Genomic DNA, 21,686 nt, shown 5'->3' with positions numbered 1-21,686 from the left:
TTTCTTACCTGGTGGAAATGATCGGGCTTTTTAAAACTATGATGCTTCTGCTTTTCTCAGAACTCCCTTTTTTCAGATACACAATTGCTCACTAATCACGTGGGGAAGTCCACACCATCCTCAGTCTCTGTCAGGTTTCCTGAAGGGGGAGGCTAACTGATATGTAGGACATCACTGTGCCACGTCTACGATGGACTGGACAATATGCTGCAGGGGAATTGAAAGAAGTTTCTCTGACAAAGCTCAAATTCTAGATATTTTTTCCCTCCAGAAGTCAGAAATGCTTTAAAGCTTCAGTATTCTCATACTAACCACCGGCACTGCTGACCGTCTTCAAATTCTCAGCCACCAAACACCCATGAAAAATCCCTTTCAATATGCAACAAGGAGCTCGTTCAGGCAATGGTAAAGCCTTGCTTTGGTCCATTCAGTTTAACAGGCTCCCCAAATAATGTCAGAAAAGAAGGGGTTTTGTAAACTTTGTGGTGGTCAGCCATCTGGAGCTGAGCGCTGGTGCTAGATGACAAGCTCAGACGAACAGGCGGGGCTAACGGGGCAGAGACGGCACTGATGTGTAATGGTTTCAATGTAGCTTTATTACTTATGCTTCTAGGGAGCTTAGGTTTCAGATGTACACTCTTAGTTACTTAGAACGACCGAACCCTAAGTTGAAAACTACGAACTGAACTAACAAAGCAAGTAAAGTAAAACGGAGCGAAATGACAGCTGATGAAAACGAGTCGACTGGTCATGAGCATGCAAGGACGGGGTACGCCAGGAAACACCGGTGGCGGAGAGACAGTGTTCACAGGTGGCTGGCCTGTGAACTAACCCAAGGTATCTCTGAGCTGGTCTCTGTCTGGGGGGAAACTGTGTTGACTTAAGTACTTCTCAAGCAGTCAGTCATATGATCCCTTTTTTGGACTGTTCTAGACAGGTTACGTAATGGCTACTTGCTTAGTACATGGCTGGGCATGCGTGCTCTGTCAAATTGAATACCCTTCTCCATAACACACTGGCCATGTGTGTGGCACGTGTTTGAACATGCACACTTGTCTTAGGTGTCCTCCTTCTGCATGCTCGTACCTGTCTCTCTTAACTCTGTGTCATCAGCACTTTCTGATTTTTGGCTTAGACAAAATTAATGTTGGTTGTGTTTTGAATGGCATGGTTTAGACAAAGATGAGCAAGAGGTTGGACTTCCCTGCCTTTTAACTCTGTCCGTCATGATCATTTTCTATCTCTTTGCCATAATCTCTTTGGCAATTCTTGTAAAATGTCATACAAATACATCCAGGGCTGAACTGTTTTTTCAAATCCTGTATGTTCATGTCCCAAACCTACAAATGTATCTGCAAATGAGGATCTTTATGCCTGCTTGGGAGCCAGAGATGTTAGGTGTCAGGCACCGGACACAACCCTCATGCATTTGGAAGCCATGTCATCATGTTTTCCTGCAACCCCACTAAGATCACATTTGCAAAGCTCAGTTTCCACTTGCAGTTATTCTTCCTGGCTTCAAGAGATGCTGTGGTGCCAGCATAGAGTGCAGGAGACTCTGTTTTCAGTGCTTGTCTTGACGCCTAGCTAGTTAAAAGTTGACAGCCTGGAGGAGGAGGGAGCAGTCTCTGGAGGGGCACTAGGGCAGCATTGTAGGGGGAAAGGGGCATTGGCCTGTCCTGGGGGTACAAGTGAATGCAGGTGATGCGGGGAGCTCCAAGGGACCAACTAAAAGTGTAGGGTAGAAGGAAGAGCATTAGACTAATGGTTTCTATCTCAAGGTCATAAATGAAACCTTGAAGCTGGGCTGCAAACCAGAGTTAATTAGCACCCCTCTCTTCTCACTGTGTCTGTAGCTGGGACTGTCTGTCTTGACATTTAGACTTAATGCTGCTATTTATATTGGCTTTACCTACATAAACAGCAACTGCTGGCACTGCTAACCAAATATAAGTAAGTGGGCATTGACTGTCTGCTCGACTGACAAGCTTCGTTGCTGGATCAGTATCCAGCCCACTGCTAGGATGATTCACTTTACAGGAACCATGTGATGTGGACTGGGTTTTCTGAACCCTGTTTAAAGCACACACATAACAGCCCTTTTCCAGGATGAATACTTCCCCAGAGATGTAAGAAAAGACTGTCTCACAGCAGTGGTGATAAAAGACGATTTCATATAATTTGAGGTCTGGTTCGTGTAATTCAGCCAGGATCACATAGGATCTGCTGACTCCTTTGGTCGGTGGTGTATCTAGCCTTTAAAAAAAAATCCCACAAAACTGATAGCCACAAGTGAGCACACCTGAGAGAGAACTACTGTGTGACGACCTCAATAGCTTTCCTATTGCACAGTCACAACTTATCTCCAATAGTTTTGAGAGCAGTACCCAAACAGTGGCCTGTTCAGATACCAAGACAGATGTGTCACACAGAGGGTGTCTGCTACACCTGTGTGAAGCCCAGCTGACTTTCCTTCTAACAAACTCATTGGCTCGATCCACTCCTGGCCTTGTTCTGGCACCAGCATTTGCTAGCAAAGACTCCCGAGCCTATGTGAAATCTTTCCCTTTCTGTCTCTTGTTCCCCCACACCAGTACATGGAATTGGAGGCTTTACTGGGATCAGGCCAATAAGTTTGTTAGGAAAGACCACATGTAATTCACCTGGGGAACTCGGCAAGAGCTCAGCAAATGACGTAGGAAACCTGTCTCAGTGATGGATGTGAAGCCAGAACAAGGGACAGCTGAGGGAAACTCCACACTGGTCCTGTAGCAATGAACAATATTAGGCTTGATTCCAAGTTCAGAGAAAGAGAGATGAATGACTGAGAGAGAAGACAAAGGCTTAAGAAAGAGAAGAAGTCCAGAAACAGCTAGATCCAAAACAAACATCAGCATTGACATGGAATCGAGTGGGGGAAAAATAAATGAGCATGGAAACTGTGAATGACTTACTGCAAGCACTCCATCAAATACTAGGCTCAGCAACTTTGGCTCTAAAAATGAATCTCCGTTCTGTCTCCAGAGGTCGTCAAGCAGTGGAATTTTTAAAATCTCAGCATCTGGATCTCTTATCAAGGCCAACACAGGGCAGTCTTGAGTTTCCATCTCCTGGATGCAAATTTAGTTTAAAGAGAACAAAACTCTGGCTGGGTAATCTCTTACATACATTAGAGCAACAACAAATATCACCGTCTTCACTGGGAATAGAATCAAGTCCATAACAGTATCTTCAATTTTAAGATATGAATTGCTGCTAGAAATTTAAACATTTCCCTGATCTTTAAACCTCATAAACCTCTGCCTGATGTGGAAGCAACAAGGTTTTAAGTTGTCAGCTTCTGCATATGGAAAGCTTTTATGCCACCCAGATAGGTACTTTTAGGAGAGATCTTTTACATTCTTTCTTAGTTCTAATAGTTAATTCTCAGGTTCAGAAATGCTGCCAGATAAGACTGTGCCACTAAAGAAGTGGCGATTATTTTGGGCAGAGGGCCGCTTACTGAGTTTTGGCAAGCCATTGAGGGCTGGATAGAATGGCCTGGCAGGTCGCATTCAGCCCATGGGCCGCATTTTGTCCACCCCTGGATTAGACCTAGTGCCCTTGCTTCCTGAAGAGGAGAAAAAGGTCATTATGGGCACTAAACATTCATTCAAATAAAACTTTTACTTTGATGTCTTCTAATTTTACACATGGAAATTTTATTAAGCTATATTTCTAGTACATGTTTTTCTGTCCAAACAACAGAAAACATTGGCTGGATAAATCCTAGCGAGTCTTTCTGTAGCGTCCAATGAACTATTATATTGCCAGCTATATACAGGACCGCAAATGAAATCTAGCTCAACCTAACTAGAAGAATGACACCCTTTTGTAGGTAAACCTCGCTAAAGAAACCACAGTTTGAAGTCATAGTGCCTCTTCTTTTTCCAAAGTGACCTGATATCTTTACATCAAAGTTGTCCCATATACGTTATTCCCTAAACAATTGACTGGGTTAATTAACTGGCCTACATTATAAGAACCAAAAAATAATAATAGGCAGGCGAATTAACTACATCACCCAGAGATGAGTGATGTCAGCATAGAAAGGTAGTGAGAAACTTCTGAGTGACTACTGAGTCAATGACAGCAGCTCATATGACTGTATCCAAGTTAGATTTCAACTAGCCAGCTTGGGTGCTGCTATAAATGTAGGTGCCACCGCACAGAGCTCATCATGACTAATTAATGGCTTCATGTCTAGTTGGCAGCTGGTACCAAGTGGAGAGGTTAGTCCTGAGGTCAGTTTTGTTCAATATCTTCACCGATGACCTGGAACATGGGATGGAGTGCATCCTCAGCAAGTTTGCAGAAAACACCAAGCTGGAGGGAGTAGCATATATACTGGAGGGTAGGACTAGGATTCATAGACACCTTGAAGATTAGAGTAGTAGACCAAACAAAATCTCTTGGGCTAGGAACAGAAGTTTCATAGTTAGTTAAACAGAAACTGGTTTAAGTAATAGATTCATAGACATTAGGGCTGGAAGGGACCTTGGAAGATCATCGAGTCCAGCCCCCCACCCAAAGGGCAGGAAGTCAGCTGGGGTCACAGGATCCCAGCAAGATGAGCATCCAATTTGCTCTTGAAGGTGTTCAGTGTAGGTGCTTGAACCACCTCCGACTGCAGGCTGTTCCAGACCTCGGGGGCTCGGACAGTAAAGAAATTCTTCCTTATGTCCAGCCTGAAACGGTCTTGCAGGAGTTTATAACTCGTTTGACTTCATCATCCCTTGGGGCACTCTGGTGAACAAATGTTCCCCCAGATCCTGGTGGTCACCCCTAATAAACTTATAGGTGGCCATCAGATTGCCCCTGAGCCTGCACTTTTCTAGGCTGAAGAGTCCCATGGCTCTCAGCCTGTCCTCTAAGGTCTGTTTTCTTGACCTGATCGTGCACATGGCTCTTTGTCACAGGATCAAGGAGATGTCCTGTGACTAATATGGGGTTAAGGAGCTGCCAATCACTAGGGGCAGCTCAGGTGCTGGTTGTGGCAGCAAACAGACAGGTCAGGTGACCAGAAGGGGACAGGGCCAGGCCTTTATAAACTGCCCAGGCTGGAGCCAGAGTAGCAGTTCCCCTTTGGCAGCTGCAGGAACAGGAGCAGGACCTCTGTGGATGAGCTGAGCAGCCCGGGTCAGTGGTTGCAGCCTGACCACTTTGACCAGCTGCAGTGATGCAGGGGAGAGAGAACGCTAGAAGAGGCCACGACTAACGAGCTTTGGGGTTATAAGCCGGTAGGCTTCTGGTTATGTTGCAGCCGCTCGGCTCATGGTTTGTGTTATGGTTAGACCGGAGGACCGGGTGAGGCTGTAGGGGTGCAAGGAGGCCTCATGGGGGCTCCCCAGTAGCTTGGGGGTTCCCGGTGCCCAGCAGGGGCACAGCGAGTAGTGCCACAGTGGGCATAGTGAGACGAGTGCTGGAGAGGCGCTTGGTGTGTGGGGGTTGTAGCCCCAGCCGCGGGGGGGCGTGGCAAAAGGCCCTAGAGGGGGCGAGAGGCTCCAGAGAGGGCGAGGAGTGGGGGAAAACTGCAAGACTGGCCCAGTGGGGTGAGGCCTGAGGACGGCAAGCCCAGAGGCGCCGGTAACGGGGTGCAGGTTGCAGCACCGGCCCAGAGGCGCCGGTAACGGGGGGCCAGCGGCATGATAGGCCCAGGAGGTTTGGAGACAGGCGCCGGGGCGTGATGAGCCCCTGGGGCGCCAGGTGGGTGACAGACCCGGGGTGCCAGAGAGGGGCACCGGGGCAGGACGAGCCCAAGGGGCGCCAGAGAGGGTGCCGGAGGGCAAGGACAGAGCAACGTCCAGGAACAGCTGCGAGGCTTGGGACGTGCTGAAGGGGAGGTAGCAGGCACGCATTGCCCATAAGGCTGGGGGCGTTGGAGCACCCCACTTGGAACAGAGGTAATACCAGCGAGGTGTCAAGGTGGAAGTAGGCAGCCTCCCATAACTGAACTTAAGATCAAAGACATGGCGGGCGAGTAGAGGGTGCTGGACCACCTTAATTGACATGGCAGGGGGTGCTAGCGAGCTCATGGCTGCTCGCAGGCCCCACTCCGTGACACTGTTCTCTGGACTCTCTCAAGCTTCTCCACATCCTTTTTGAATTGTACTTGGCCTTGGTGAGGCCGCAGCTGGAGGCCCCACAAGGGGAGAATGACGTCCTGGAATTTGCTTGAGAAGCATCTATGGATGCAAGCCAGCATTTTGCTCGCTTTACTAGCCACAGCGTCACATTGCAGGCTCATGTTCATTTTCTGTCTAAAATACAGTATCTTCTATGATTCAGAGATGTATTTGGTAGCTGTGTTGGTCTGAGTCAAAAAGAAAACTTTTGGGGAGGCTTTTATAGCTCATAGAATCATAGAAAATGAGGGTTGAAAGGACCTCAGGAGGTCACATCTAGTCCAAGCCCCTGGTCAAAGCAGGACCAGCCCTAACTAAATCATCCCAGCCATGAATGATTGGTGCTTCTGAGACTGGGGGGGCACCATGGCAGCAAGCGGTGACTGCCCACAGCTGTCAGTGTTGGCGGTGGTGAGTGGAGACCACCAACAGCCACCGCCAGTGATGTCAGCAGTGGCAGTGAGTGGCGAGTGGTAAATAAAGTCTTGGTTGGGATCATAGGCAATGCATAAGAGGGGCACCGGGGGGTACATGCCCCCCCTGAGATTGGCTGCTGCCAAAGCCAGTGCTGGCTTCTGCAGGCGGTTGCCACGCGCACCCCCCCCACCCCCTTGCTGCCAATGAGGCTGCAAGCTATCCCCATTCGCTGCTGTCTGCTCACCCCCTGCCACCAGCTGCATTGGCAGCAAGGGGGTAGGGTGCAGGCAGCGACCGCCCACAGAAGCCAATTTCACAATTATAAACGTCATTGCTAAACAAGAAAGAAAAGTTTCTACACCTTCCTGCCTGCCATCTGATACCATCAGGGAAGAAAAACTGCCTTATCTGCACACCAAAGAGCAACTCACACAAAGTTACTCACATAGACCCAGATGAACATGCATCCAACTTCAGCTTCCCCTGTGCAAAATGAAGTTTATTTTCCACCTATAGGGAGTTTTACCATCTTTAACTGTTCTTCAGCCTGAAGAAGGGTGCAAGTGCCTGAAACCTTGAAGAGAAAGATAATTTTGTTGCTATTTTGTAGTTGGTCTAAGAAAAGATATCATCTCTGAACCAAGAGTTTTAGAGTTTTGCATCCCCAAAAGTTATATTCAGAGGCTACCCATTGGCACTCTGTGATCTTGCTCTTTCATATTCATTGCTCCCGCTTTTTCTTCTGCATAATGCCGGTAAAATGATTTTCTAACCCATGCTGTTTGCAGTGGTAGCTGAGAATTCCTTATTGAACCAATCCCCACCAAAAAAATTAGTTGAAGATACCAAGTGCTGTTAATGTGGATGTTCAGTAGCATTACTACTAGCTTTGCGTATCTGTTGTGCTGACTAGGCGGCTCTACTACATAAAATATGCGTTTAACATCTTGTTCTTTACATTTGTCTATGCCACAGTTGTTTCCTTTAAAAAGATCTCTTTTATCAGAGTGAACAGATCAAAGGTGTTGGATAAGGGCATTTCCCAGAGGTGTATGGCTTTATGCATCTTTTCCTGGTAATGTCGGCATAGAACAAAAAGCTAAAGGGCAGCATTTTTAAAGACGTTCAGCCTTGACCTATGTTGCATCTTTCATTACCTAAGAATTGCAAGTATTTACACATAGCCTGTACAGTCAGCCTCACCAGCCAAGTGCCCACAGGCAGCCTCTGCAGACAGCAGGACTTCTGCCTTTTGGGAGCTGCAGACTTGGACGCATTCAGGAAGTGCAGATGGAGCAAGTGAAGCACGCTGCGGAGGTTAAGAGACTCGGCCAAGGCTGGAAAGATTGCTCAGGGCTGCAAATAAATTTGGGATGTCCCTTGTTCCAGTAGAGTCAGGTTTTTCGTAGAATCCAAGGGAATTTAGAGATCAGCCCCTTGGTGCTGATGATGGTAAGCCATTGCTCCACTGATCTGATCTGCCTTCTTTTTGCTTATCTTCTTTTTTTTTTTTTCCATTTAGGGTCTTTTAGTCTTTCACCATGGGTTCTGCTTAAGCCTTTGGGCCAATTCCTATCCTTTTAAACACACACCCAACTGGGGGGATACCTTTTTTTCTAATCCTTAGGAAGACAATGAGATCATCCCACTTTGGGTTTGTTCTCTTATCTGGGGTGGCTTTGACTACTGCAGTGTCTTTGTCATTTGGAAACGGCTTAGGTTTGACCCTTTAACTTTCTGCCTGATAACAGGGCGTGGTGCTCTCTCTGCATCTAGCCTTTCCAGATTGCCAAGCCATGTTTGTTTGAGACCAGGCAAAAAAGGAAAAGAACAACTAAAGCAGCTACTTGCTGGCAGACTGACAAGGGCCTCATCAGTAAGTGCAGCACATTCTTCCTGAATGTGACATTTCTGTGGCAGGTCTTGAATTACAACTCTCACTACCTCATCGCGTCTTGGAAGAGACAGAATAGTCCATCCTGACCGGGCGGGTGCAAGTCAGATGACATCACCGCTCACTTTCCATGCAGCCAAAACACCTCGTGTCACTAAGTCTCCTGTAACTGGGACTGGATTTCTCCACTAACATGTATTTGTCGGTGTCCTGCGTGCACACACAATCTCAGTGCAAGACGTCTTCTTTAAACTGTCTACCCCTTCCCTCCCATGAACCAATATTTTCTGAACTGCTTAGGTTGTTACCTTGTTCAGAACTTCATAAGAGTATTGTGATATCAGGATTAAATAGCACAAAGTATCCTTTTATGTTCAACATAGTGCTGCTATGGATATATCCTAGGATACAGTCCTAGAGAAAGAAAAAACTCATCCTGTACCAAACCTGTTTACTTGGGCTTGCCAAAGGGCAAAGAGGAAATTTATTCTGTAATGTAATTTTGCTTTCCTGAGACTGGAAGAAAAAGATCTGCTTTAATCACTTTAATGTCCTTGTTAGAAATGTGCTTGACCTATTAAGAATAAATGTATGTTGCAGAGGTGGGGTTTTTTAAAGGAATACAGCAAGACAAATGCAATTCAAATACAGAGAAGCCATCATTTTAGAAGGTTGTTTTCACTGCAAGTTTGAACTGTGCCTTGCACAAGGTAGCCCAAACCCCTGCTGACAATGATGTAATACAAATGAAAATAACACTTTTTTTTTCAAACAAATAGTGACATCATAAGATTTTGCAAAATCAATTGGAGGTTTGAGGATGAGTGGAAAGTTGTTGATTGATTACCATTTGCCCTGCTCCTAGAGTACCCTGACAACCCAAGGCAGTACTGGGAGCAGAATCCACATGCACCTTCAGGTGGGCAGAGTGGGTCAGGGCGATTGTATTTTGGAGTTGCAGAAGACCTAGGAAGGGGACAGGAGGCATATCTGGCTTTTGCAGAACCTCCTTTCATCAAACCTTGTTACCTGAGCTTGGCAGCAGGGGTGGGAGAACGGGCTGGAAAACAATTGCTGTTGACATGCAGAGCCATGGTCTTGTGCTGACCATCTAACTAGAGGCCAGAAGCTCCTACATTTTACTTATGTTCTGCCCAAGGCTGCTGCTTTGCTTCCATTCCATGATCTGCAGGGCCGAAGTAATAAAAGTGACTTTAATATCCATAGACGTTGTACTGAGATAAGGCTTGCAGAATACTTTGAAGATAAAAGCAGCTACTATTGATAATACATTTCCATAGGTTGCACTCATAACATTATTTCTAAATAATGAAAACAGATCTTATTAAAGGGCTACCCATCAGAGTCTGCAAGAGTCCATTAACTGTAATGAAGGTATCTTAGGAATCCCAGCAGATCTTGCACTAAGAAGATACTTTCTCCAAATCAGGAATGATATTTTTCAATGTTCTGCATGGACATCTCTGTCCAAACAAGGTTAGAAGCAAATTAATAAGTCAGAGCCAGGGTTCCAGCTGAGCTCATCCAAAAGTCAAGCTTTTAAATCCACCAGCTGCCTAATTGTTTATAGCAGGGTAGACGGTGACGTATCCAAAAGGCTTCTGTTCTCTTCTTGGAAGGTTTTGTGCCTTTGAAAGGCACCCTGCTCTTGTTTGTCTATGGCAGGGTTACTAGGAAACCTGCAGACCAATAATTTGCTTTTCAGATTCAGCTGTAAATTTAAGTGTCTGCCTTGAGTTCACGCTCAGGCCTTGTCCACACGAGGGCAAACAATGTATGGAAAATCTATGTCCTGCTGGCAGGTAAATCAGCTTCACTATGTAAATACATTTAGCTCATCAGTAGTGACTGTGCCAAGTCTTGTCCTAGTTGTACAGTGATCTTTTTAATTAGCACAACATTACTTGTGCATTATTCAAGTAGCTCAGTGGGTTTGTGGGGGTAAGACAGCAATAGTATCTATAGCCAACTGCATACCAGGGTATGAAGTGGCTTGTGTCATAGCCAGCAACCTTTTGTTTTCCTGTTTGATGGCCAAGTAACCTCTCCCTGCTGGGTTGCCTAGGGATAGCCTTTAGCAGGAATCTGGAGCAAGGCTTAGACTCATGCCTGTGAATCCATAGCAAAGCACTTGGACTGCTAGACCCTTCGCCTCCATAAGGTGTAGTCACTTTTCGTTTATTCTTAGAAACTGACCTGCCCAAAAGTTTTTTGCTACTGTCAGAGAAGGACTGTCTCAGCTAGGGACAGAAGTTGCACATAAACCAGTTTAAGTGATCGGAAACTGGTTTAAATCTGTAACAAAATGTAAGTCCAGTGCACATAAACCAGTTTCAAAATGGCCAAAACTGGTTTAAGATAAACCTGGTTGAATGTAGTATCAGACTTAAGTGATTTGGGTCAAACTGATTTATGGAACTTCTGCCCCAGACCCCTTCCTGGTTTAAGTTAAACCAGAGTCCTCCAGCATCCCAGCATGCTCTGCAGCCCTGGGCTGAGTTGTGCTCTTTGCGCCTTCCTTCTCCTCTCCCACCGTCACTGCAGCCGGGGTCTCCCTACCTGTAGGTGAGCGGTGGAGGCAGAGGGAGCAGCCGAGGCTGGCAGACCCCAGCTGTGGTCCCTGGGGCAGAGGCACGGAGGGAGGAAATTCCTCCATGCCCCCTTTGCCTTAACGGGGCCATGCCAGGACAGCGTCTGACCATGCCCCCACCCCTGCCTCAGCGAGGGAAGGGGAAAGAACAGCAGCCTCTGTCAGGGGGCCCAGGAGGAGGTTTATTCCCCACCTCCCTTCCCTATCCCACCAGCAGGGACTGCAGCCATCTTGGTATGGTCCTATTAAAGCTAATGGGGTGGGGAGGGGGGCTATGTGCAGTGCTGGAGGCCAGGGGTGCCATGGGGGCTTGTGGGTCCGCAGTGAGGCCCCGTAGCAGGTGGCTGCTGGGCTCCAGGCACACTGGCACCTCTGAGCTCCCTTGGGTAGCCTGCTCCTCAGCCAGCCACTGCCTGTGCATGCTGGTCGGGCTGCTCTCACTGACAGGGCTCAGCTTCCCCATCACTGAGATGCAGCTACTGAGGAGGGACCCACTCCGGTGGGCCGGCCCAGCCATGCAGGGCCATCCCCAGCAGCTGCAGCTCAGCAACAGCTGCTCCCTGGGCCCAGGCTGGGCTAGGCCAGGCAACAGCATGCAAAGTCCCCCTCCCAACCGCATGGCGGCAGGGGGGAGGAGGAGGGGAAAGAGTCCCCCTCCAGTACCCTACAGAGCCCCTCTCCCCACCCTGTGGCAGGACTGCAGGAGGAGGGGGAAGAGTCCCCCTTCAGGGCTGGCAGCACCACGCAGAGCCCCCCTCCCCACTCCATGGCAGGAAAGAGGGAAGAGGTGGAGGAGAAGAGTCCCACCCTGGGGCCAGGCAGCAGAGCTGTGTGCCTGGATTGCTCCCAGCTGTCAGGGAACTGCTGCACCAGGCAGAGCTCTCCCCCTCCTCCTCTTCCCCCACCATGGGGGTCTGGCCACTCTCCCTCTTCTCCCACCCTCTGAACCCTTCAGGCCAAGGTGGGGTTTCAATGTGTCCTCAGTCATACTCAGCACTAGAGAAGGGAAGGGAGGGCTGTTCTAGCACCCCAGGGCTTCTGGCCTGAGCCACTGCAGGCAAGTGTCAGCATTTCTGGAATTAAAAATGAGTGTCTATCCACTTGCAAATTGGTTCAATCCCTGTAGGTTAAACCAGGGGAGTCCAACCTTTTTGAATGTGGGGGCAGAACTTTTTATCACCCAGTGGGCCAGCGAGCCATATTCAAAGACCTCACAGGAAGTGGTATCACATCACCCCCCTCACACAAAATGAAAGTACAGTGTTTATTTCCATTTCCCATTGCAGCACCTCAGGCCTCAGAAAACAGCTTGGAGGGTCTCATGACAGCCCCTGGGCTGTATGTTGAACAAGCCTGGGTTAAACCTGCAAAGATTGAGTCAATTCAGGCTGGGGCTTTTCGTATGCCTGTCCTCTCATGTTTTAGTCCTGAGAGCTGTGTGGTTCAGGACCTTACCCAGGAGGCAGATATCTAGGTGTTAAGCTCTCCCCTCCCCCAAATGGAGCTGTACCTACCTCTGGTTGGCTTCCCAGCCCTGTGCTCTAACTACCATGCTGAAGGGCAGGCATTATCTCTAGCCCTCTAATTCTTGTTTCACTTTGCACTTGCCTTTAGTAATTGTTTGAAGGAACTGGAGGCACACTATCTGCATTGTGTATTTTTAGCATTGCAAATGATAGCAAAATGAACAAGCTAGCAAAGCAGCCATGTGTCGTAAGTCTAGGCATTGGTAAAAGAAGAGTTGTAAAACTGGGAACTTCCCTATCCGTCGCAATCAGGAGGCAAAACAAATCACTATTCTTAAAGCCCTCTTCCGTCCAAAAACCACATCTGAACAGCATGGACGGCACCTCTTGAAGGGCATTGTAGTTGTCTGAGCATGTGTTAAGGGAAAATTTGATACCAGAAGCAACAGCCTCTGGCAGAGTGCGTGGTTCAAGTCAAACAGGGAATGCACTTATGGAAATATGGATAGGGGGCCAGTTAGAAAGACGTACTGCAGCCCTCAACAGTGATCACTCCCAACAACTATAGTATCGCTGTTTTAAGTTGGGATGTTTTAAATGGAGGTGTGGGATCTACAATCTCAGCACATGGCAACCAGAGGAGTGCCCTGCAACTACTACATAGGCAACAGAGAAGATAAACAGAAGTGACCTATTGCTCCTCACCCGCTGCAGAATTTGGGGGCAGAAAACCCACAACATATGTAGCATGATGGGTCATAGTTCCCATTTTCTGTTCCTGTGTCATGGTTCCCATTTTTTGCTCTACTTACCTCCATTCCTGTGTGTATTTTTTTAAAACTCAATACCAGCAATAGTAAGCAAACAGCACCCAACATCAGCACTTCAGTGTAAACACTTCAATGTTACAGGTATCACAGTGTAGCACTTTTCTCAAAACATGGCATGCAAAATAGATCAGTCCATGCCATAAACCTGCTGACACTTTTTTTTTCAGAATCAGAAATGAGGTAGAAAGGCACAGGAACAAGTTCCAGTATCTGATCAGGTGTGAATAATGAGTTGTCTTATTTAAATACCAATTTTCCCCTGGAAATTCAGTGCAGCTGGAAGTGATTTGCTGGGCTACATCTTGTGCTTATCTCCTTTGAGACAGTAACAAAGCTGTTGCATTGATTAGGTTGCTCAGTTATTTGGGGAGGCGGGGAAGGGAGGGGGAAATCCAGATTTGTTTTTTGGACAACCTGAGTGATGAGACTGATGGTGTGGGTTTTTTTTGTTCTTTTTGCACAGATATTCTGCAAACAAGTAGTCACCTTCCCTGCACGGGTGAAATTCTGCAGAAATGGTTTAGTAATGCAAATAGTGGTTCAGTTCTCCCAATGCTTGCAGTGTTGAGAGACCTAATGCAGGTGTATTGGCATGATCCATAACTACGATCTAAGTATACTCAGAGTTGGGATAAGCAACACGGTGCATAGAATTTGGACAGCAAATATGTTGCTGGGGACAAAAAGGTGGTGTTTCAAATGACAGCTAGCTAGGATGCATTGGGTATTTTACTGTGAAACATAGTGGAAAAAAGCACTTTACTGTAAGGCAAACTAAGAAAAGTCAGCCCTAGGCAGGGGTTATAGTACTGACTCATAGAGTGTTCCTCTGCAATGCTGCTGCTACCACAGCTGTGTTGGTGAACCCTCTAGTAGAGATGAGTACAAGGTGGTAGACGGTAGAAAGGATTTTCCTGCCTACAGAGCTTCCCACTTCTCTCCAGTGATAGATGGGGCTTTTGTTGGCAGAGATGCATCAGCTCAGGGCATGATTTTTTTTTATACCCCCAGCCTGCCACAGCTAAGTGGGAAGAACTGCATTGTAGGGTAAGCCTTAGTTACCTTCCTGGGCGTTTCAGATGTCTTGTCTTCACTCAGGAGTGACAGTAAGATAGCGCTCATACATTAGTTATGTTGCAAAAAACCTACCGGTGTCAGTGCAGACAAAACCTAGCACTGCCAGCATCGCTAATATTTCTGTGGTGTGTACCAAGCTTTTGTGTAACATGAGGCTATGACTGTCTATGACCGTGGGCTGAGGAACAGTCTGGTCAGTGGCTTGTATCAGGCCCCAATGCTGTAAATGTTTATAGCATTTTCAACAGCAGTTTGATAGAGTTTCTAGTTGTCTGTGAGAAGTAAGGACAAGGTAGCACCTTGGTGACCAGCTGGTGCTACTTTGTACCTGCCTTCAGATTAACATGACTAATCACCTCTCTATTCAGGGTTGTCTCTGAGAAATGTTAAGGTCCATTGGCCCGAAAGGTTCCAGACCCAATGGTCTAGACCAGGGGCAGGCAACCCCTGGCATGGGTGCCAGACTGCGGCACAGAAGGGCATTTTGGTTGGCATGCATGCCTTGGGGTAGACAGTGGGAAAGGGGCTGGGGCTGCACTGCCACCCCAAGGATTGGGCCCCTTGTGACTCCCCTGCCATCCACCCCTGGCATGCCAGCATCTTAAAAAAAATCAAGGTTGTGGGTATTTTTGGCACTGTGCCCAAAAATGTTGCCAGCCCCTGGTCTAGACTGCACTTGATGCTAATACAACTCTAGTTGGTTTGATAATTCATTCTGGAAACCTATAGAGAACAATGGAAAAACTTGACGTACTGAGCAAGTTTCAAGCAAACCAGCTAAGCGTTTGCAGGTTAAGCTTCCAGTCAGGGCTTCTGCACTGGGCAAACAGTAATTTTCTGTTATTCCTATGATGATTATTTCGTATGAGCCCTGGCTCCATACTTGACCTTACAGATATGAGTAATGCAAGGGGCTTTGGATGGGGATGACTCGCAACTGTAACCATAAACACGTGTGAGTGATTTGCATGATCAGGGCTTAGCTAATCTCCCTTTTGCCTCTGCATAGCAATTTATGCTCTGTGTGGCAATCTTTGCCTTTGTGGAGCTGACTGGTGAATTTGCATCCTAGTTATTTTTTCCTTCTTGAAAGGTATCCTTATATAGAAAAAACAACACTTTTTTTTTTTTTGTAGAAGATTATTTTGTGCATCAGAGTGATCAGGACTTGCTATTTAAAGGGGGAATCTATCAGAAACTGGATTTTGTTTTTGAATGGGCAATTTATAAAACATTGGCAGATTAAATTAAGAGCGCCTTTTGAAGGCACTTCCTATCAAGGGAAATGTGCTGTAGCTTGTAAAGGGCTACAGCACTGGTCATATGGCTGCTCAGGGTGGGTAACAACGAGAAAGGTACCTCAAAGGAGAGTTAAGCTTTGTAGTGGTAATATTGCTTCTGTTAGGAGACTTGAGGTACTTATTGAACAGCCGTCTGCTTGTTTTCCACCTCCCCTCTTGGAAATCCTCATGGGTGTAAGTTTTTGGTGCTTCTTCCAGTATAATGATTCCTGCAGGGGCTGATGAGAGTCTAGCTCTGTTTCACTGGCCAGCCACCAGCAAGCTGGGTTGGCAACTTCTAAATGGCTGAGCTAGTCTTAGTTAAGCAAGCAGGCTGCATGCAGAGAAGGGTTAAATGGCACTGAGCTGTTTATGCCAGGGGTTATCTGCTGGTAGAGGACTGACGTGGGTAGAAAGACCTGAATGAACAGGCCCCAGGGAAATTGTAGGACAGTGTAGGAGGACTCCAAAAATGAGATCAGCAAAGTGTGCTCCTAGCTTCCTCCACCCTGCAAACCAGGTGAACAGGATCTCATTTCATTTTGTAATACACATTTCTTCCAGCCAAGCACATGTGCCTGGTTCTACATTCCCATAAACGGGTGTTAGGGGTTTTCAGTGCACAAGGGTTTGCACGAGGATACGTTCTGCAATATGTGCTAAGCCTGCAAGAGACTCAGGGGCAGTCTGCATCTCTTCCATGCCCAGCTAAAGCAGGGGAGGCTGGGGATTATTGGCCTCACGTCCCTCATTGATTTGGGTTTTGCTCGTCTGATTATTTAGTGGTAAAATAACATGGTCCTGAGCACAGGACCTTAAAACCACTAATGCTTGAACTGTTTCTTTTTCCTAACAATGCTCATAAGCTTCTGTTGAACTTCTGGAAGCTCTACCAAGGAAGCATCTGTTCAAAGGGCTCATGCATTGTGAATATGTTATTACGCTGGGATGTGGATCTGTGAAACTAACAATAAGTGGCTGTGTCTTACATCACATCCAAGCAGAGACACTTGCACATGTGTAAAATAAATGGTATCTTCAAGATGTCCATTTCCAGACTACCTAAGAAGAATGAATTAATATTGGACATCAAGAGTCCAAAATCTGTCATATCAGTACTTCGCTAACTTCCCCATACTTAGAAGAATTAAAAGAATGTTATATCCGACTTTATTGCTGCCTTTTTCTACTGCATATTAAAGAAAAGATGTATAATGAGATGTTCTGCTTAGCTGATAACACAGAAGTGAAACGAATGTATTGTACCATTGGAAAACAGAGTCCTCTCTAAGTATGGAACCTTAATAGATTTAGAAGTGACAGAAATAATCTGGAAATGTTTTAAGCAGCACAGGAGATAAAAGTTGAGTTGCAAAGAAGTCTACCCATAGAGGCGAGCAAATTAGAAGCTGAGGGCTGGCTAATGGGGTAACTGTATGGGTAGACATATTTCGCAGCTCAAGTTCATCTGCCAAAGCAAGTGTTGAAGAATGAAGGTAGGATCCTCACTGGTGTCACAGGTCATTTGTGGAGTCTCAATCTTGAGGCAGTAATAGAAAAGGAATAAGGGTGTTTTTTTTACAATTTTGTTGCATCATTACTAAATAACAGAATCCTCTGTCTCTGTGTGTCTGTCTGTCTCTCTCTTTTTGTTTTTAGCCACATAATAAATGAGCTGATAGAAACCGAACGGGTTTATGTAGAAGAACTACAAAGTATAATAGAGGTAAGGTGGAAGTTTCTGCTACCAGACTTCTAGTGTTTGTCTTTTGGGCAGTTAACAATTGAGCAGGAAGCCCACCATCCCCGGAATGAAAGTTGTGGTTTATACTGCTTCTGTGCTGGGTTCAGTCAGCTCCTCTCCTTGCTTAGAACACATGGTATTTCTGTGATCAGGCATTTCACCTAGCGGTGGACAGTTAGGGATATCCTGCATATTTTAGCTCAGGAGTTAGATTAGGAAGTGACCATTGTACTCCATTTCTGTTCTGCCTACAGAACAGGGAAGCTGGTCAGGTTTCTCATAACACGATCAGCAGTATTGCCCTGATTCCTGTGACCTGGCGTTCAACTTCATTGTGCAAAACTTAAGAAAGTGGCTTTTCTGCAGACAATCTGAGCATGGCTGTGGAAAAGTAATCCTCCACCCTCCCAGCCCAGTGTCTAAGTGGCCAGCAGAGCAACTATACAGCCATTCCACTACTGCCAATACGGCCCATGGGCATTTAATAACAGCTGGTATCTTTGTATGTTCTCTGCATGTGTGCTTGGGCCCATGGGTCCATATAGGGTCAGATCTACTGGCTTCTCAGAGAAGCTCTTCTCCATTGGGGTGCTAGGCATTTAAAGGTCAATCTTTTCTTTGGTCCAAAGTGGCCTGACTTTGGCAGTCTTCAGGGGAAGTGTGGCAAGGGACACCTTTACATTCTTGTCTATAAAGATGGGTGTTGATTAGGATAGGTGGTGGTGTGCAGTTCAGAGGATTGTATCTGAGATCAGTTAACTTCTCCCCATGTCCTGGGAGGGTCACTGTGGAGAAAATCCTACACACCTGGCTTGCTTGGGCTAACTCTGGAAATGTAGCACTGAGGCCATCCTAGGGGGCACCCCCATCCATCAGCCACCAGTTCTCTGCCTCTAACATGCTTGAGCACTGTGGCAGAGGTGTCCCCCTGAGTGTCCATGCTGCCACGTGTCTACGTTTGATGAAGCCAGCAGGCAAAGATGGCCAGTGAGCAGTCCCCACTAGCAGTGCCCGGGATGTTGTGTGGAAGGGCTTCTTTGGATGCAGTGCATGATTTGACTTGACCAGGAGGGACTGACAAGCCTATTGATTCATTCATGAGTGTGTGAACAAACTAACCTCTCCTTCTGTACAGTGACCAGAGGACTCCAGGAGTTTTGCAATACTTGGTCCTTTCCATTCCCCCAGAGCAGCCAGATGTGGACTCTTAGACCATTGTAGCGTTCGGTCTGCAGACTCGGCACCACCCATTAAGGGACTGGACCATAGTTTCCCCATCCTAAGAGCTAGAAACTCCGTGAAAACTTAGAATCAACAGACACTGATGGGATCGCTAGAGAAGTGACACTGTGGGAAGACACTGCGATCCAGCTCTTTTTGGCCTTTTATTTACTTAAAACAATAATTCTCACCCGGGGTGCTACAGGATCCTTTCAGGGGTGTTGGGCCCCCATATTACTCCCAGAAACAGAAGTGCATGGGGCAGCTTCACCTGCTCCATGTGCCTGTCTTTCTGGGAGACACTGTGTGGGGTTGAACCAAGAAGGGTTAGCAAGCACCTACTCTGGATACTTTCAAAAAACACTTGGATGCCTATCTTGCTGGGATCATTTGACCTCTGCTGACTTCCGATCCGATGATCTTGCGAGGTCCCTTCCAGCCCCAAAGTCTATGAAATCTAAGGGTTGCAACAAGAAGAGGTGTTCCTGCCTGCTTTAGGTTTATCAGATAACCCTAATGGAGGCAGGAATGTTTGCTCATACCATAGGCCTTCCCAGCCTGGCTGTGCACAAGGTACTTGGGGCACTTTTACCTGGTGGCTATGTTCGATGTCTGTAGCAACACCCGACTGGGAACTGCTGAGGTAAGATGAAGCAGTACAACCCTGGCTCTCAACTGGGGTGCCACCAAATTTAAAAAAAAAAAAAAAAGGGTAGGGAGCATGTCCTGAATCTAAACGTGCTGAGAATTACTGATTTAAAAATAAAGAACAGACCAGATTTGCAGTTTGCAGGCAGGTTTGTGTGATAATGAGCAATAGCTGGCTATAGTCTCATCATACTGAAGACCTTATCTTAGTGGATGCAGCACAGTGTTTATCTTCCTTGGTAAAAATAGCCTTTTTTCTTTTTTCAATCTCCACAGGGCTATGCTTCAGAGATGGACAATCCTGACTTGATGCATCTGATCCCATCTGCTCTTCAGAACAAAAAAGAAGTTCTTTTTGGGAACCTTCCTGAAATCTATGAATTTCACAACAGGCACGTGTTTACTACCTCATAGTCCGTCCGTGCTCTAATAACATACTACAGTAGTTCTTATACTCTTTACACTGAATGTTTTATCACTACTTTGAGTGAGCAGGCAGGAAGAGTAGCCCTCCCCTTGCCTGGTCTTGCGTCTCTAATAGAATCTGTCAGTGGATCCTAATTCATCTCCCTGCCCTTGTAGGTTCGCACCGTTGTAGTAGCAATTGTCTTGTCCCTTGTGACTGGGCTTTTATTGCTTCCCTGAGAACACTGGGAAATATAATGGGACCAAATCTTCCAGTCCTTTCTCAGACAAGAATCCCATTTTTTACTGCTGGCAGGAAGTTTTTTCCCCCCTGGTATTCAGCTTAGTTTTTCCTCTTATGTCATCCTATTCCCAGTCACTGCAATTCTTTAAATAAGTGAATCAGGCAGAAGATGTACGAGAGGGTTGAACAAAACAAAGTCTTTCCTCTTTTTCCAAAGTAGGGCTACTGCTCAGGTAAAAAACTTTGTTGTCCAGCTTTATCCATCGTGTTAAAATAGCGGTTCTTCCCCTTCTGAGGTTCATAGAATCATAGATGTAGGGTCGGAAAGGACCTGTAGATCTTCAAGTCCGACTCCCCGCCTGGGCGGGAGAAGGAAAAAAAACTGGACTCAAATGAGTCCAGCCAGGTAGTCATCAAGCCTCTTCTTAAAGATCCCCAGGGTAGGGGCCAGCACCACTTCCCTTGGAAGTTGGTTCCAGATTCTAGCATCTCTAACTGTGAAGTAGTTCTTGCGGATGTCTAATCTAAACCTACTCTCCAATAATTTGTGTCCATTGTTCCTTGTCATGCCAGGGGGTGCTTGGGGAAACAGTGTCTCCCCCAAACCCTTCTGGTCCCCCCTAGTGAGTTTATAGACAGTCACCAGGTCCCCCCTCAGCCTTCTCTTGTGAAGGCTGAACAGGTTTAGGTCCCGCAGTCTTTCAATGTAGGGTCTGCCCTGTTGTCCCCGGATCATGCGGGTGGCCTCCTCTGGACCCTTTCAATGTTGTCCACATCCCTCCTGAAATGAGGCGCACAGAACTGGACGCAGTACTCCAGCTGCGGCCTGACCAGTGTCACATAGAGGGGGAGGATCACCTCCCTGGCTCTACTTGAGATGCACCTGTGGATGCACGACAAGGGTCGGTTAGCCCTGCCAACCGTGACCTCGCATTGTCAGCCCATGTTCAACTTGGAGTCAGTAATGACTCCAAGATCCCTTTCTGCCTCCATGCTCTCAAGAAGGGAGTTTCCCATTCTATAAGTGTGCTGCTGGTTTCTACTGCTTAAGTGCAGCACCCTGCACTTGTCAGTATTGAAACGCATCCTGTTTATGTCAGCCCACTCCTGTAACCTGTCCAGATCTTGCTGCAATCTTTCCCTCCCTACTAGCATGCTCACCTCACCCCAAATTTTGGTATCATCAGCAAATTTAAACAGGTTGCATTTCACCCCATCGTCCAAATCGCTGATGAAGAAATTGAACAGCGCAGGCCCAAGGACCAAGCCCTGGGGGACTCTGCTGCCCACTTCCCCCCAGGTTGAATATGACCCGTCCACCACCACCCTCTGAGCACGACCCATGAGCCAATCTGCAATCCATCTGACTGTGTAGGCATCAATGCCACAGTCACCTAGTTTTTTAATGAGGATGGCGTGGGAGACAGTGTCAAAGGCCTTGCTGAAGTTTAGAAAGACTACGTCCACAGTGACACCTGCATCCATTGCCTTTGTGACCTGATCATAAATGGCAATCGGGTTGGTCTGACATGACCTGCCCCTAATGAAACCGTGCTGGTTGCCTTTGAGCATCATCGCTGAAGCCAGCCCATCACAGATGTGCTCCTTGAGGTTGCACTAGGTGAGGGGTGCTCATCCTTCCCGTAAGCATGAGTAGAGGGGGTAGGTGCCACCTTACCCTACTT

At 46.9% G+C, this 21,686-nt stretch overlaps 1 protein-coding gene across 1 annotated transcript in view; it reads left to right on the top strand.

Moving 5' to 3' along the window:
* The window catches only part of MCF2L2 (MCF.2 cell line derived transforming sequence-like 2), a 232,733-nt gene that overhangs the window by 147,422 nt on the left and 63,625 nt on the right, over positions 1-21,686 (top strand). The window contains exons 16-17 of the mRNA XM_090055259.1: positions 17,399-17,465; positions 19,629-19,744. Of these exons, the coding sequence (XP_089911385.1) occupies positions 17,399-17,465; positions 19,629-19,744 (183 nt within the window). The remainder of the gene's footprint in view (positions 1-17,398; positions 17,466-19,628; positions 19,745-21,686) is intronic.

This window comes from Crocodylus siamensis, chromosome 6 (genome assembly GCF_052110815.1).
Source record: "Crocodylus siamensis isolate JL-2025a chromosome 6, ASM5211081v1, whole genome shotgun sequence".
Classification (NCBI taxonomy): Eukaryota; Metazoa; Chordata; order Crocodylia; family Crocodylidae; genus Crocodylus; species Crocodylus siamensis.
Note: the sequence above shows the minus strand (reverse complement) of the source record. Positions and strands in the feature narration are given on the sequence as shown.